The sequence below is a fragment of the Betta splendens genome, chromosome 5, assembly GCF_900634795.4.
Source record: "Betta splendens chromosome 5, fBetSpl5.4, whole genome shotgun sequence".
Classification (NCBI taxonomy): domain Eukaryota; kingdom Metazoa; phylum Chordata; class Actinopteri; order Anabantiformes; family Osphronemidae; genus Betta; species Betta splendens.
Genome location: NC_040885.2, coordinates 1,065,070 through 1,081,944, shown reverse-complemented (window position 1 = coordinate 1,081,944; position 16,875 = coordinate 1,065,070). Strand labels below are relative to the sequence as shown.

The window sequence follows — 16,875 nt, the reverse complement described above, 5'->3', positions numbered from 1 at the left end:
CGTTTCTCGTCCAACTCATTTGCATGGAACTTCAAGCTCTCAGATTCTTTTGAATCAACGCTCCATCAAGACGCACATAACGGCGCGCGGGACCCTAAAGAACGACTGCAGCTGAAAAAAGGGAGTTAATTTCCTACTAACGGTTCTGGTTCGGGCAGAATCTCGGTTCAGGATGTTTTATGCGTCTGGGTCCTGCTGCAGTGGTGCTGCAGGAGGTTCTAAATCAACACATTCAAATGTGAAGCCATATGAAAAGCTGCTGTCTCACGGTTCTATTCCTGAGTGACCTGGATCTTCTCTTCCTCATCCTCTCATCCTCTTCCTCTCTGTGCTGTCCTTGTGCCTCATGCAGCAGCTGAGGATGAATCGCATCTGTTCGGTTTCATTGAATAAGTTGAGTGAAGTGTCAACAGTTTGTTCGCTCAACATCTTCACGTCGGGGCAGCTCGTCTGACAAATAAAACTTACACTTGGTAAAATGTCCACATTCAGAATCTGTTTTCATAAAAACAGCCTAAAATGTCCTGTTTTCGACACAGACGGCTTTTGACGTAGTGGTGCACGACATCATCCCCACAGGATGAACGCGTGTGGGCGGGGGCATCCGGGATAAATAGAGCGCACCCCTGTTCGGTGCGTAAATGCGCAGCGCCAGGCGCCAGAGGATGAGTGTCTGTTATGGAAAATACGCCTCACGAATTAATTAGCATCTGATCGCTGCGTGACACGACTAAGGACGAGATGAAAATTGCTAGACTTCATTTAAACCAATGTCGGCATTCATTCTTTCACTAATTCCAGCTGCACTGAGGGCGGCTTTGAACCTGATCAAGGAGTTTTCCATCATTTCTCCGGTGAAGTTTTACTGGATTCCAGGATTCGTCTGCGCGTTCCGTCCCGCTGGAAGAGAAACGCGCCATTGGCTGCGCGTAATGTTGGGATTCATTTCCGCTGGGATGCGTTTGCGGCACCGGAGCTAAAATGAGCGCGTGCCGGACGCTGGCGGCGCTCAGCTGGCTGATGCTGCTGGTGACGCGCGGCGGTGCAGGTGAGGACGCTCCTGTCCAGCTTTCTGTGGCTCCGTCATTTGCCCGAGCAGACCGTTCAAACGAGGGTGAATCGACTCTTAACGGATGTCTAAACGCGAAGCAAAGGTCAAACGTGCTGCAGATAAATTCGATAGTGCCGGGCTGGTGTGTGGCGTTTGCCTGTAACATGAGAACGTGAATGCAGCCCCGGAGAGAACGGAAGGGATTGTGTATCACATGAGAGCAAGCCACAGTCACACAATGGTCAGGCAAATTAAATATGCATGAAACACAGAGGAGGAGGTTTGAATGTGAAACACAGTAGAGTCACGTCCACCAGTTTCACCTCCATCATTACAGTATGTAACTCTCTGCAAAGACTTTCTCTGACTGCCGGTCGCCGTCTGTGTCAGTTTCCAGATGTGAGGGCCGCGCCTGTAGCCCCCCCATAGGGAACCTGGCCACTGGCAGGACCCTCCACACGCTTTCAGGCTGCTGTGGCGGCAGCTCCCACCGACACGGCCTGTGCCCCCATCCCCCTCCGATGCCCCACCTCTGCCCTAAGAACACCCACCCACCCACTCACATGGCCGACGACCCGCTCCAGCATCCGGAGACGTGGCCGGAGCCGGACGGAGGTACCGCCGCGCGGGCAAAGTATGACGAGATCCGCTTGGACCTGGAAACCAAGTTCTGTCTGTCCTATGTGGTGTTGGTGTTCAGGGCGCCCCGGCCTGCCGCCATGGCCATCGAACGCTCAGTCGACCACGGAGCCACCTGGGAGCCCCTCAAGCTCTTTGCGCAGAACTGCAGCGCGGAGTTTGGTTTGCCTGATGATTTTAGCCAGCCGGGCTCCTTGTGCTCTTCCCGCTACACGAGCGCGACACCCTGCCGGGGGGGAGAGGTAGAAGCACACGCCAGCGCTGCAGCGGCTCTAGATCCACCGTGTTTGGCTCGGTGCTGATGAGTTCCCTCCCATCTCTCCTCCTAGGTGATATTACGGACGCTAGACCCTGGCGCCGCCGACACACCGGACCCTTACTCTCCAGAGGGCCTCACCCGCCTCACCCTCACGAACCTCCGCATCAGACTCTTAAAAGCTCAGGCCTGTCCAGGATCCACAACCCCCCCCGGAGCGGGACCCCACCCCACAGATACAGCTCCACCATCACTACCCGCTGCAGAACACTCGGCTTCACCTTATGCTATTTCCACTTTACTGGCCAGAGGGACCTGCCTGTGCCACGGCCACGCTGAGCTGTGCGTGCCAGCCAACAGCGGCCCAGACACAGCACACAGCAACGTGGTGAGTGACGTCAAATAACAGCTGAAGAGCCGAACTGTTCTATTCCTGCCTATAACACGGGTGTCGTTATAACGGCCCAGGTGGGAAATGTCCTCACTGATGGAACAGTCAGCAGTAAAAGAGCCTATAATGTCTTCATTCTACGACTGCACCACCTGCCAGCGTTTATTTTATAGCTGAGTCTGCGGGTGCGGCTGAAGTGAGCCCAGATGTGTCTTCCAGGTGTCTGGTAGGTGTCTGTGTGCCCACCACACGGCCGGAAATCACTGCGAGACGTGTGCCCCGCTCTACAACGACCGTCCCTGGAGACCGGCCAACGGCAGCAGCGGGGAGTCCAACCCGTGCCAGAGTACGTGACCGCATAAAGTTACCAGGTTCTAACCTTGTTGATAAAGAAAGTGGGTTTTTTATATGCTGTTCTGTTCCCTCAGCGCTCACAGTTCATCTCCTCACTCGCTGACCTTGTCTCTTTTTGATTTTTTCCATGGCTATGACCTCACCCCTCCACGACATCAGAGTGTGAATGCCACGGCCACGCAGATAGCTGTCACTTCTCCCTGAAAGCGTGGCTTTCCTCTGGCGGCACCAGCGGCGGCGTTTGCGACGACTGCCGGCACAATACCGCCGGGCGCAGGTGCCATCGCTGTCGCCACGGCTACCGCCGCGACCCATCCCTGCTGCCGAATTCCCCTCACAGCTGCTCCCGTAAGATAAACAGGGAACAGTAGGGAAGGGTCATTTAACCTGTAAATTTATTATATAGTAACTACTCGTTAATACATAAAGACAATGATTATTAGCTCCAGGGAAAAAGATAACAAAATGAATGGACTCGAAAATATATTATAGCACCATCTGCTGGCATACGGAGCCATAACGTGACCATTTATACCTCTGTATGTGTGTCTTTGTCTCAGGCTGCTGGTGCGATCCACAAGGCTCTTTGCCTTCACGTCCTGGAGAGGAGGGTCCGTGGTGCCATCCCAGAAGTGGCCGATGTCAGTGCAAACCTGGTGTGGGGGGACCAAGCTGTGGTCGCTGCCTTCCTGGCTACTGGGGCTTTGGAGATGAAGGGTGCCAACACTGTGCGTGCCCTCACGGCTGTGATCCAGCCACTGGCCGATGCCTGGACAGGTAGATGTGTAGGCCAGACGTTTCCATTAAGCATTAAGAAGAACATAATAAGAACACATGTAGGAGCTGACAAAGGAGACTTATTTAATAGGCTCTGTTATTTGCAGCTATACAAATAACCAGGTCTTCAACGTGCCCATTGGTGGAAAAGTCCCTGATCTGGACATGTTTCCAGTTGAAGAAAATGTAAAGTGGTCCAAGGAGCTCGCTATCTCCTCCCAACATTACACAGGTGGGTGTGACTGCTTGTACAATTACCTCATACATGTTAAAAAATAATTATATATATATATATATATATATATATATATATATATATATATATATATATATATATATATATATATATATATATATATTAGGCTGTGTCACACTGAAAGGTTGGAAATGCTGTAAAATCAAATCTATACATACTAATGACAAAATGGAGGGATAAGAGCAGGTGACAATGTGTTTCCACAGGCCAATGCAGCTGTAAGGAGAAGAGACCGAGGAGTGTAGCGGACCTCTGTAAGACCAAATATGATTACGGTGAGCAAAGTGTGAGCAAGCTTACAAATACCTTCTCAGTGTTTGCTGATGTTGAAGTGACTTGTCTCTGTGGCTGTGACAGTGATCAGGGCCAGTGTTCTATCTGCTCACGACAAAGGCAGCCATGCAGAAGTGCTGGTCAACGTTCACAGGATCCTCCGATCAGGCCGAGCGGCGCTGTACCTGGGGTCTATTAGCATCTATCCTCTGTCCTGGACCAGCCGTGGTTGCACCTGTCCTATACTAAACCCAGGTGAAGCATTTGTTATATGTCCTTTCGGGTACTTTGTCAGCATTTTATAATGAAAATTCATTATAAATTCATTACCCAGGCAAGCAGTACCTGCTGGCAGGCACAGAAGAGGCTGGAACGGGCCGTCTGCTGGTCACAATGCAAAGTTTAGTGGTCCCATGGACCCCGAGGCTGGGCCTTCTGTTGGAGGGCCTGAGGAGCAGATGTCTGTGGTCTAAAGGGTGAGGTGCAGTAATGGGAGACATCTTCGACTCGACTGAGGTAGTGGACAGTTCAGAAAAAGGACTGAAAAATCACTGGACCTCAGAAAGGATCCAAGATTACTACTTCTAGGGACTCTAGGTGACCATACTGACGAAAGGTACTCACAACGTGTAGGTGTGTAATAGAATAAAGACTTGAACGTTTGGGTGGTCACACTAAACATGTCGGCATCTGGATTTGTTTTTATTTCATCCTTCCTTGTTGGTTATTCTGCAAGTCAGTAATGCACCTGTAAATAATAAGTTAACTTGATATGGTTGCTTTTTTTAATAGGAAAAATATAAATCATAAGTGTCTGATTTGTGTCATTAGATGTGGTCTATTGGCGTAGAATCTGTCTCCTAACACATTATTCATGCATGGATGACAGGCATCGTTTAAGTGTTGCAGATTCAGTATTAAAATATTCTGAACGTGTTCAGATAAAAACATTGACATGACATCAATCCGTTCCTTGAAAAGTCAAAAGCAAAAAAAAAAAAAAAAAAAAGAGTTGAAACTGTTTGACGAGAACTTTAATCTGAACAAGTCTGAGAAGTTGTTTAAGGCCTGAAAGCTACTGAACAGTGAGCACAGTATTTAACTGGAGACAACAATGAGACAGAAACAGCGACGCAGCAACAGGTACATGTGACGCTTCACTTTGGTCTAGGCTCAACACACTATTGTTGACTGTTGTTCACATGGCAGCAGACGTACTGTAGGTGGAAACACTGATACGTCTACAAGATGTTAAACTGTTAATGATGTAACTGTAAGCCACTGCACGCAATCAGTAACTGCAGGTTTGTTTTGGTCTCTGAATGAGGTTCATCTGCTACGATTGAAAGCTTGTCTTTAATGAGCTAAACTCCTAGGAAATGCTGAATAATTAGTGATGAATCAATGATAAAGGTAATTGTATGAGTGAAGAAAGTAACTATCCTTAACAGTCACATTAAAATAACAGATACAGAGAAGTGTTTTTCATGATAATACAGAGAAATTTAATTTACCTAATGCATATAAATGAGTCTTTACGCTAATGTCCCTGATGCAAATATTCTGGCCAACAGCCAGTAAATCATTGATTTCTCGGTTCCCCACAGACAATACAGCCCACCCTTTGCACATATGCTGCGTGTCTCTGTTACCCAAAAGGTGTCAACTTCTGGCCTGTGGAAATATTCTCCATAAGCGTCAGAGCTGTATCACTCAAGCAGGATGTTCACATATACAGATCCAAGAGGCTGGGACAGTAATGGCTGCTTTGACTGCGTAGGATGACCGGTCTCAAAACCACCGAGCAGCAGAGGCTGTTTAAAACTGCTCAGCTGCCCTACAAGGCAAAATATGATCTGAAACATGACTAGCAACAGCCAGGTGAGAGCAAAAAACTAGTGGATACTCCACTACATAACATGTTGAAAACTCAAACTTTAAAACATCCAAGAGGAACTATGAAGTTGGGGCAGAGAATGCAAATTATGTGCTAAAAACACAGCCCCCAGGAGAGGTCAGATGTTGCCAACTACACTGTATTCATGTGTGTGAGTGCGATGCAAGACTTCTGCATAAGATTGAATAGGAGAAGAAAGTCATTCAAGCTCCTCAGTGTCATTTATGCTGGGCAGTGTTGCACACAGAGAGTATGAGCCTGTGGATGATGCCTGTGGTGACCGGCCTTAGCTGGTAGTCTGGCTGTCTGTAGGTGACACACTGTCACTGGCTGGGGTAGAGTCAGTGTGAGCAGATAAGGCAGAGCTCTCGGCCGGGGCAGCCGAGACAGAATCAGGGTTGGACTCGTCTTTATCTTCCTCCTGGGGATATAGCTCAGGGTACCTCTGCATGCACTCCTGCATGTTACGGAAGTGGTCAATGCACTCAGAGCCCTTCACTTCTTCTTTACTGTAGTGGAAGCAGGAGAATGCTTCTTTAAACTGTGAACCACACGGACCGCTGGCCATGCCACCCAGGCATGGGCAGTTCCAGTTGATGTCTCCATTTGGCAGGATCAGGCCTAAAGAAACAGTAAACGCTAGCGGGTTAGAAGAACAAACATGAATTTAAATGTACTGTTGCAATAAGGGATGAGGAGGAAGCTGAACAACAAAATGATGTATATGAGCAGACTGGATTGACCGACCCTGCTCTTCATAAGGATCATCGGGGTCATCTGCGATCAGCTCAGCGTTGCTCGGGGCTTCGTGGTCTTCCTTTGTCACGAAGATGATGCGATCCTTACCTTAAAGAGGAACATGAGCACATCAGGGGTTGTGATACATTTCTGTGGTATTAAAACAATGACAATGACACGTTCGCATTACCCACAAGCCAAACAGCAGATCAGTTGTAGTGGTGTTTGATGACAGCGCCAATGTCAGAAACTGTAGCTTTATATAACCCCTCTGTCGTCGGAACAAGAGCGTAACCAGGGGAACAGGGCTAACGTAACGCGGTTAAGACTGAACCCAACTATCAATTACTGCAGTAATCGCCTAAACCACGACCAGATGCTGTTACTGACCAATAACCCCGGTATTGCCGCTCCGCTTTGCTCACAGCTAGCTAGTAAGCTAATTTACTGTAACCGCGAGCTCAACGCTAGCTTAGCATGGCGGCTCGCTCGGTCACATTGCTTGGTAAGCTTAGAGTAAAAATGAAGGAAAACAAGAGCAGAAATTACCCTCTTCTCTGCAGTACGACATGTCTGCTGGTGCCTCTGTCCGTGGAGCCTCGTCCTCTGTTGTAAAACACGAGCAGTGCTGCGAAAATTACTCAACCACTCGAAGGATTTCATTTGACAAACTACCCGGCGTCCTCCACATGCAGGCGCACAGTAATGACGTCACGCGACCTTACAAAGTTTAAGGAGATATTCCTTACTTCCACTCGTCAGGCATCAGGCACATGCGTGTGCTGTAAATGCTGTAAACAAACAATGCTTTCAGAAAGAAAGTGTTAAACGTTTATTTTCACGAATGAACAAAATGCAGTGAATGAACAAAAGACAAATCTAAATCAAATCAGTATTTGGTGTTACAACTTTTTGTCGTCAACTTAGCAGCAATTCTTCCAGGTACACTTGCACACAGTTTTTGAAGGAACTCGGCTGGTAGGTTTTTCCAAACATCTTGGGAGAACTAACCACAGATGATCCTGGTGGTCATTAGCCCCCGTTGGCTTTAAGTGGTTGATCATACACCCGAACATAATCCTACAAAATCCCTTACTTTGTGTGTACCTAAAAGAATTTCTGCTGTGTTAAAGGCAAAAAGTAGTAACACTCTTTATTTAGATTTAGATTTGTCTTTTGTTCATTTACTGCATTTTGTTCATGAATTTTCAAACAAAGCATTCTTTGTTTATAGCATTTTTCACACCTGCGTAAAACCTTTGCACAGTACTGTATATATTAATATATGAAATCCTGGTTTATTTCCTTGCATTTGGCAGAAAAGCTCTCTATGGCTGGTACAAATTTTAATTATATGCAAAATAAAGATGGAAAAGTTAAATATGGTTCTGTAAAGTTAAGTGAAGCAAACTGTGTGAAGCTGGTTTATTGTAAGTCTCTTATGACCTCTAGTGGAACTAGTACAACTTCCAATTGACAAATCAGGGCTGATTTAGAACTGACTTATATACAGTATACTGTTGAGTATAACAGTATCTCAATAATAGTATCACAACTGTGGCAGTACATGACAGGACAAACTAGGACACAATAGGAATCGAAACACAAATTCCAAGTATTGGAAAAAAACACTTGTTTTTTAATAACACAATTATGTTTGTTACATAAAGTAAAAACCAAAACAAAACCCCCTTTTCAGTCCCTATCAAACCCACCCTTGTCCCTGACCATCTCGGCAGTATTGTTTAGCGATTCAGTCTGGGAATAAAAGAGCAAGACAACACAAACACTTTGCTTTGAGGACCTAGAGACAGCAGTTGAACACTGTGCCCCACATAAGATCAGAGTGAATATAAACAGTCCATCATTTAAAATATGAAAATAAGGGTAAAGGAAAACCTGCAATGGGTTGTCTGAGTTTACCAGAAACCTTACTAGGAGTACAAGCATATAATAATTATACTTTCACATCCTACTTTAGACCCTTAAGAAATTCCAAGCATGGTCGCTACATGATGAACACGTCGTGACTTTCTCTCAACTCCCTCAAACGTCCTTGCACAAGGCTTTCAGCTAACAGTAAGCACAAATATGATTTTGCTTCATTCAAGGACCTTGAACATGCTGTAGTGACAAATACCTGAGGCTAATCAGACACAGCACCTCGCACTTGCCGCACAAGACAGTTAGTGGGGACTTGGACAGCCTGCAAAACTGTACGGGTTGTAGCTACTGGAATAAAAGAACTGAGGCATTACTATGCTCAATTCTGGGAGTCACCAAAACAGTTTTTTCAGCATTGACATGTGGGAGATGAAAGGAAAACAAACGTAGCAGTAAAGTCACCTATCCGAGCTGCAAATGCATGGACTGTGCCAATTGCAAAATAACTAAAAATTCTAAATTAAAAAAAAAAATTATAGGGGGGGATGTTTTGTGTCTGATGTTTGTTTGCAGGTTGGTATTTTTTTAGAAGAACAGTCCTGCCATAGTGCCCATTTCACTCTGCTCCTTGACGAAGATCTCAAAGTACTGGTAAATGATGGTTACAGCCAAGAGGATTCCAGTACCCGAACCGATAGCCCCCAGAAAATCAGCCATGACGGACAGTCCTCCTATACAGAGACCACCAAATGCAGCAGCTGTAGGGATGTACCTGTAGGCATGAATAAATTATAACTTTGTTATAATGTAGGGGAGGAATGGCACCGTAGTTTGTTTGAGAGGCAAGTAGCCAGTGAGGTTTGCTTTGTACCTGTTAAGTTCATGCACCATGGAGGTTTCTCTGTGTCCCCTCATTACCATCTGCTGCTCCTTCAGCTGCTTTGCCACCTGAAACAAACACATCGACTTAGTGGACAGTTTGACATAAAACGGGGCACTTTTCACACTCTTTCGCAAAACACGCACATCTTTGGCAGAAGATCCTGAGACTTCAATCCAGGTCTTGGAGAAGAAGGCGCAGGAGCCGAGCATGAAGACGATGTAGATAACAGCATGAACCGGGTCATCCAGGACCGAACCGAACGACTCTGGAGGAGAAAGGTAGTAGCAGAGACCACCCACTGGGTACGCCCGAGCTGGTCCTCCACTCGAGGTGTCCTACAAGAGATAAACCTGTTACTAGCTATACTAAATAAAATGCTTTATAAAAAAAAGGACTAAAACCTCAATATAGAATATAGATACTGAAAAGGCTGAAGCTGTAAATGCAGTACTTACAGACCAAGTTCCTAGAAGGTTGACCAGGAAGTTGCCACTGAAACGTGTTGAGAGCATCTGAGAAATTACATAGAGATTGGAGACCAGGGCAGACTGAAGGATGATGGGGATGTTGGAGGTGTAGAAAAGTTTGATAGGGTAGGTGTTGTATTGACCACGATAACGTGCTGACTTGATTGGTAGGTCCACTCTGAAACCCTGGTAAGTTGGCCAGAAAATCACCAAGTTAGCTGGTCTTCATGTTCACATTCTGCAGTCCCACTTGTTTTTGTGTTACAAACAATAGACGTTGGACTGTATTCTGTTGGCATCACCAGCTCACCTGGAAGTATATGACCACCGCAAACACGAATACAGTGGCGATGAGGTTCATGAGGTTGGGCAGGTTTTGTCTGTAGAAGGCTTCTCTTAGGGCGCGCACCTTGTCTGTGCGGGTTGCCAGCAGATGGAATAGAGCGATGATAGCTCCCTCAAATTCAGTACCTGGATCAACCAAAAATAAAGGTGAATACACCTTTTTTTTTTTTTTCTTTTTTTTTACAAGCCCTGAACCATCGCTCATTTCTTTTTACACAACAAAAAGCTATCACATACCTCTACCAGTGTTGACGGTGGTCGGGCTAAAGGCCTTCCAGACAATTGTCTCACAGATGTTGGTTGCAATGAAGAGAGAGATGCCAGAGCCAAGACCATAGCCCTTCTGCAGTAACTCGTCCAACAGCAAGACGATCAGACCAGCAACAAAGAGCTGAACAAACAGATCAGAGTTTTATTTTTTACTCAAACTACAAATGAGAGAAAGCAATAGTGTACAGCAAAAGAACAATCCTCAAGACCTGATATGCCTGACAAGCCCATAAACAACATTAATATTTGCTTTAGCGTTTGAGAATTCCATAAAAAAATTAAAAACAATTGGTTGGTCGCTTGGTTCCTACAAAAAATTATTAGTTGGGCTGGTTTACTGTACTATGTTTAACTGTTTACTTTCTGCTAGATTTGAGCATTAAGTCATAACACATGCGTCAAATTTAGACTAGGGAGCAGAAGTGAGTTTTTAATTCACCTGGATGATGATAAGCAAACATATTCCAGCGCCCATCTCAGAAGGATCTCCATACATGCCAGTCATTACATATACAATGGCCTGTCCAATGGTGATGATCATACCGAATACTACAAAGGCACAGAGGAAATCATTTTCAGTTGGCAATGTCAAAATCGGGGATGTTGTTAAAACTTAGCAACCGTGCAATCTTCAAAATATAAAACATCTCAAAGACTTCAAAATTACACAGCAGTGCTTAAAATAGTGACTGCTGAGCGGCAATATAACCTACATTTTTGAGCTCCGTTGAAGAGGGCTCTGTCTTTAGGAGTGTCTCCCACTTCAATGATCTTAGCACCAGCCAGCAGTTGCATGATCAGGCCTGAGGTGACAATGGGTGAGATACCCAGCTCCATCAGAGTACCTGGAGGATAAAGGACAGTATTACTAACAATCAATAGCACTGCAAACAACAAGAAAGTCCAAATCTTTTGACCTGTGATCTATCACGTGCCGACGTGATTATGCCACGTATGCTAACACCAGAGCAAGATTATTTGTTCTCGCTCATGCTGCACAAGCCACAAATAAGGTTTGTGACTGGGCAATGACATTCAATGTATGCACAAGTCAAGCACCTCTGTTGGAAGCCAGGATTACTCTCATCCAGTAGAAGGGATCTGCGGAATCTGATGACATAATGCCAAAGAGGGGTATCTGAAAAATAAAGAGAGATACAGCTGTGTCACAAACCACCACTGTGTCAATAACAGCACCAGTATGTTGGCCTGAGGTGTTTCAAGCAGTAGATACTAACCTGGCAGCACACCAGGAAGATGAATAGTGTGATGGCAGTCCATAGTACCTTTTCTCTGAACTGAATCTGTGAAGATTAAATAAAAAATTGTTATATTCGTTCTGTTCTATATGGACAGTGTATAGATGCTGCATTGCTTCATTAGTCTTACCTTTCTCTCTGGTTTCTGAATTTCAGGTAGAACCGCACAGAACGGCTTGATGACCTCCAAAAATTTAACTGCAAACAGTGATTAGTGGGTTAAAACACAGAATCTGAGCTGCACAGACACTGTAATCAACGGATGATTTTTCAGTGATCAGTCCTGACTCTTTAGCTCTGATGCTACGTCATCATTAACGCGAGCTAAACAGCTGCCAGCAAAGCAGTTTGCTCAACGGGTCAATGCAACAACACGCTAAAAGAATTGTTAAAGTGATAAATTATATGTTACTAACAACTTAACGTGCATATAATTATAACAGGAAGCTACAGTGAGAGCCTGTAGCAATTATACGCGGCTGCTGAATGTTTTGTCTCGGAGCCGATCAGCTGTGTCAATCACTGAATCTGACTTTGACATAAAGCGATTCCACATGTTAATCGCAAAAGCGGAATTGGCTTCTGATAACCGGGCGTTTGACGTGATTGACCGAGAATCAACACGATCACAAGCAGAAGTAATCAAATTCAGTCCGTCTTTACACTAAACTCATCTCATTCAGCTACCTGTCGTTAGCATGTTGCTAACAAGCGTTCAATCACCAAATCAGTGAGCGCCTTACTACGAAAAGCGTTCACGTTTTACTGAAAGAAATCTTAGAGATACTCGAAACCGTCTTTATCGGTCACAAACAGTAGCGAATTACCCTCAGTAAGACAAAATCTGACTACCATACAAATTTTACTGCCGCTACAAGCTAGCTCTACTTGCCACATAACCCAACCAAAGCTAGCCAGGTGATTAGCTTTTGAATGAACGCATAAAATCGGTGGCCGTTAGAGCTAACTAAAAGACAGCCTGCTGCTATAGCTCACGCTCAACACATGTATAGAAGTCAAGAAAGCCACGTACTCCCCATGATGTCCTTGGACCGACTCCTGTCGTATTACTGCTACTGCTAAGTGGAGTCAGTGTGGCTCCATCAGCCGCTCCGTCGGAAAAGAAAGAGCAGTAGAGACACGTCACCAGACAAGCCGCTAACACACGTCACTTCTCGGAGACACACAGCGCAACGCAGCGCTTACTGCAAAGGCCGCACCGCCTTATTTACGAGAATGCTTTATTCTGGACGATGAATAAATATTGTAATTTAGCAGGATGCATTGTTTTTGTAATAACATAATTAAACTGGCCTTTGCGCCAATCCGCCAGGGGGCGCTCCAGCCCAGACACGACAGGCGCTCTGACCCACTCTTACCATATCCTTCCCTCCCCCGAAATAATGCTGGATATATACTTAAACTAGATATGTGGTGAAATGTGAAAGGTTTAACAGCATCTAGTGGTCAAATAATAGAATGCAACATTCAATGGACTCTCTCTTCTTTCCAAGCACCAGGAACCCTCCAGGAATTGTAAAACTTTCAGGTAATAACACATTAAGGACTATGCTGTTTAATGCAATGCATAGTGTACAGATTATATGAGAGATCTATAGGAGAGATTAAATAAACTTTACAAACAGATGGTGTAACACAAAAGACGCAGATCCGCAGGACAGGACGAAGCAGAACATCTAAATCTGGAAGAGATGCATCTCAAGGAGAATCCTGTGGCGACAGATTGGTTGGAAGAAGGGGGCCTGGTTCTCAGGAGCATGCTCTCACCGCTAGAGGGCACTGTTGTTCCAGTGATGCTCAGCGCCGCGTGTGCATGTGCTTGACCGTGACGTGGCTGTGTGCGCTCGCTTGCTTCCTCGTTGGCCAGCAGAGTGAGGGTTGATTTGACAGAAGCAAGGAGGTTAAGACATTTTAACAAGGCGATGACAGCCCCCACCGCCTTTGGGTGAAGTCAGATTGTCAAGGGTGGGTTTATGGACCTTCAAGGAGTGTTAAGTAAGGTTTTTATGGGATGAAATCATGGTCACGATTTGCAACATTGAAACTCAAAGGTTTGAAAAAAGATACTGGAACTGAAAAGTGGGGTTTATAAGTGAAAAGTGGGATTCACCTTTTTGAAAATAAGATCTATATATACCTGAATACGTGAAAAAGGCTAAATTGCTTAAAATAGAATAGAATAGAATAGAATAGAATAGAATAGAATAGAATAGAATAGAATAGAATAGCCTTTATTGTCTTTGTAAAGCATTTATACAATAAAACTGGATGAGCTCTTGGTGCAAACAAACAATACAGTAAATTGTTTACCAAAATAAAATAAAAAGTGTGTCCTTAGCAATACTTAGCAAACTAAGGTCTGAGCGACTAAAAACTTACAAAAACACACCAAGACACCAAAAACAGAAACAAACATTTTTCATATATTCAGATGTTTAATGTTCAAATGTTCAAATCATACTTTTCCGTTTAAAAGTTTCAGCATGTCTTTAAACCTTACACAATGTAGTCTCTGCATTAACAGGTTCTTTATTTCATTAACAGCGAGCACAGTACTGAAAGCGACACCTGCGATGGCGTGGCACTGGCGGCACAATCAGCCTCCGACCCCTAATAATAAAACAACAGCATGACAAAGACGGCAGCAGGGCGTCGTCTGTACATCTGCTCGGTCTCTCAGCGCTTGCTGCCGTTCGTCACTTGACTCGTTGTCTCTGTGGAATGCACACACAAGCGCACATACAGTACAGGGGCAGTGGAGAGTGGCTCATCTGCCCCTCAGATAAAGGGATATTTGTTTTACGTGGTTACATAACCACCACAGAGCTGTGAGCTAACACAGAAGTGAGGGCAGTCCAGTTCCATACAGGCTTCTCCAGTCTGTGTTCTGTAGAGCCTGTTGTTATATAGTCTACAATACAGTTTTTATATATAATGCTCTACAGTAGTTTAATGTAAATCTAGTTCCAAACTTGTCAATAAAAACTGAAAAATACAAAAGGTTTATTATCTGGAAAAGATCACACGCCCAAAGATGTTATGAAACAGTCTCTTAGAGGCAGGTAATGCAAATAGTCTGTGTCAACGCCGAAACAAATGGTAATTGTGTTTCAAGACAAAAAAACCCTGTGCAAATTTAAAATGTGTCATTTGACATGTGTTTGATACCTGGATAATGTTTACCCTGCAGTTCTCGTGTGTCCCTGTGTGGGACATTGTCTGTAATTGTGTAAACACACCCGTGGTTCAGTGTGTGCCTGATACACGGAATCCCAGGACGTGGAATACCTGCTCCTGCACTGTTTACTCTTCTAAATTAGCATAAGCGCTAACAAAAGCAAGCGGGTCCACCATGACCCATGAACCTGGCTTAATTAAAGACAACAGCACACTGGACGCCTTTACCTGTAGCACGGCTTGTTTTTCTTCTTGCTTCAAACTTTCATGTGTGCACGATCAAACACAGATGAACATTCAACCTTTAAATGTTTTAAATTTGAAGCAAAGGTGAGAACAATTTAAAAATAGAGGGACAAACATCACACAGCTAATCAGATTGATTGACAGGTCACTTTTACATATGGAATAAAGCTTTTGGAAATCAGAAAATCTCCCCGAACACCATTCTGCAATAGAATATGTGATACTGTAGACACGCCTGCTGTTTATGGCACAATAATTCATAGTTTAGTGTCAAATATGTCAGTCATTCCTTGCTCATATTCTGCCTACGTCTGATAAATGTGAGTGGGTCGACCGCTCCACCCTAAGAAGTATTTCAAACAAAAACGAAGGAGTGTCTGTAGCTCTTTTGACATTTGATCCTACAAAGTCCTACAATTTTTCATTTTTTATCAGAAGAGTGAGCTGATAGCGCTCCTGTGTTACTCATTTTCCATTAGCGGCTGAGTCAGCGCTGTTCAACATGATCTCGGGTGAGGTGACCGGCTTCGCCACGTGCTCGGTTTCCCGGGTTGGACTCGAGAAGCAGATCTCTCCAGGCGCGGCACGCCGCGTCTAAAGCATCGCACGGTCGTAGAAACATCCCGTCCAACTCGTCCGCGCTCCCACCGAGCCCTCCGTGCGCCCCACGCCGTGACACGTGGCGTTTGCCCGAGGTGTGGATGCGTGATAAGGGAGCGGAAAGGCACACGGCGATAACCTCTGCGGGGCGGTTGGTTAGTCATCTAATTTGCGTCTATTCTGAATCAGTCAGCCTTTTTCTTTCCCATTAGAGCAACACAGTCAAGTGCCGATGAGGGTGTGGACCTTCAGTGTGTGTGTGTTTTAAATTCCAGATAATACCCAGCATCGCTCAGCGTGCATTCAGCCTCATAATAATCCTGAGCTGTTCACCAGAGTGAGCATTGACACACATTACACCCAAATTCTATTTATGTGTATGGAGGTTTATATAAAATGCATCTCCCAGGATGGAGTGATAATCTGGCTGTCTCAGTATTAGGCGGTGAGGATTCATTTCATTTCATCCCATACCTCTCTCGTCACACAGCTTTGCTTCGGTCCCTGACCCCCCCCCCCCTCGTTGGACCGTGGACAGCAGACACAGCCACTTACTACTAAACACTGTTTCACTATAATATTATTCATAGTTGTTGTTAGTTTTTTTTCCGCTGTAATTCTTTGCTAATCCAACCGAGGCCTGGCAGTAAAACACACGGCAGAATAAGAGCCAGGGCAACGAGTCAGTCTTCCTCCGACCCTCACGGCTGCGCTTTCAGAAACAGATTTGATGTTAATCAGCGCCTCCGATGCTTCGTTATAGTAATTAGGAGGGCAGTGAAAATGAAATGACAGCGGACAGACGTCCAGCGGGACAAGAGGCGCCTCAGGCCTGGCAGACAGCGTCACCACCGCCGTTATGTAACACTATACAGTAATTGGCTCCTCTTCGCGTTTCCTCTCTTGAATTCGCCGTCCATTTCGCTACCTTTCCCCGTTTTCGTGCACAGCATGGGGTCTTGATTTTTCTGATCTGGGGTTAAAACCTGCTAAATGTATTGACATGGCATCAGTGCCACAGCTGGATCATACAGTATCTAAGCGCAGGATCCAGTGAGTGAGTGAGTGAGTGAGTGAGTGAGTGGGGATTT

At 45.1% G+C, this 16,875-nt stretch overlaps 3 protein-coding genes across 3 annotated transcripts; 1 reads left to right on the top strand and 2 right to left on the bottom strand.

Annotated features, from left to right (window-relative positions):
* The first annotated feature begins 233 nt into the window (after positions 1 to 233).
* si:dkey-202e22.2 (netrin-4) lies at positions 234 to 4,812 on the top strand. The gene is made up of 10 exons (XM_029151022.3): positions 234 to 1,048; positions 1,442 to 1,932; positions 2,020 to 2,334; positions 2,557 to 2,683; positions 2,851 to 3,039; positions 3,252 to 3,468; positions 3,576 to 3,700; positions 3,931 to 3,999; positions 4,082 to 4,252; positions 4,332 to 4,812. Exons 1-10 carry the CDS (start codon positions 982 to 984, stop codon positions 4,475 to 4,477), a joined length of 1,917 nt encoding a protein of 638 aa, XP_029006855.1. The 5' UTR covers positions 234 to 981; the 3' UTR covers positions 4,478 to 4,812.
* Positions 4,813 to 5,013: 201 nt separating this feature from the next.
* Positions 5,014 to 7,346, bottom strand: chchd4a (coiled-coil-helix-coiled-coil-helix domain containing 4a). Its single transcript, XM_029151024.3, has 3 exons — positions 7,182 to 7,346; positions 6,642 to 6,740; positions 5,014 to 6,515 (listed from the first exon to the last, which is right to left on the bottom strand). Exons 1-3 carry the CDS (start codon positions 7,201 to 7,203, stop codon positions 6,181 to 6,183), a joined length of 456 nt encoding a protein of 151 aa, XP_029006857.1. The 5' UTR covers positions 7,204 to 7,346; the 3' UTR covers positions 5,014 to 6,180.
* A 902-nt stretch (positions 7,347 to 8,248) lies between these two features.
* Positions 8,249 to 12,928, bottom strand: LOC114855673 (protein transport protein Sec61 subunit alpha-like 1). The gene is made up of 12 exons (XM_029151023.2): positions 12,774 to 12,928; positions 11,871 to 11,938; positions 11,720 to 11,785; positions 11,541 to 11,619; positions 11,195 to 11,326; positions 10,921 to 11,030; positions 10,449 to 10,602; positions 10,177 to 10,337; positions 9,855 to 10,052; positions 9,543 to 9,734; positions 9,388 to 9,464; positions 8,249 to 9,288 (listed from the first exon to the last, which is right to left on the bottom strand). Exons 1-12 carry the CDS (start codon positions 12,778 to 12,780, stop codon positions 9,102 to 9,104), a joined length of 1,431 nt encoding a protein of 476 aa, XP_029006856.1. The 5' UTR covers positions 12,781 to 12,928; the 3' UTR covers positions 8,249 to 9,101.
* Between the last annotated feature and the right edge of the window lie 3,947 nt (positions 12,929 to 16,875).

Bases quoted from the DNA above. Each gene is read 5' to 3' on its own strand.
- chchd4a (XM_029151024.3), bottom strand. From the start codon at position 7,203: ATGTCGTACTGCAGAGAAGAGG. The intron at 6,741-7,181 runs GTAATTTCTGCT...TTCCTCTTTAAG, and splicing joins GTCGTACTGCAGAGAAGAGG to GTAAGGATCGCATCATCTTC. The intron at 6,516-6,641 runs GTCGGTCAATCC...CTGTTTCTTTAG, and splicing joins TGATCCTTATGAAGAGCAGG to GCCTGATCCTGCCAAATGGA.
- si:dkey-202e22.2 (XM_029151022.3), top strand. From the start codon at position 982: ATGAGCGCGTGCCGGACGCTGGCGGCGCTCAGCTGGCTGATGCTGCTG. The intron at 2,335-2,556 runs GTGAGTGACGTC...TGTGTCTTCCAG, and splicing joins ACACAGCACACAGCAACGTG to GTGTCTGGTAGGTGTCTGTG. The intron at 3,040-3,251 runs GTAAGATAAACA...TCTTTGTCTCAG, and splicing joins TTCCCCTCACAGCTGCTCCC to GCTGCTGGTGCGATCCACAA.
- LOC114855673 (XM_029151023.2), bottom strand. The intron at 10,053-10,176 runs GTGAGCTGGTGA...CCAACTTACCAG, and splicing joins CGGTGGTCATATACTTCCAG to GGTTTCAGAGTGGACCTACC. The intron at 9,735-9,854 runs GTAAGTACTGCA...TATCTCTTGTAG, and splicing joins ACCTTCTAGGAACTTGGTCT to GACACCTCGAGTGGAGGACC.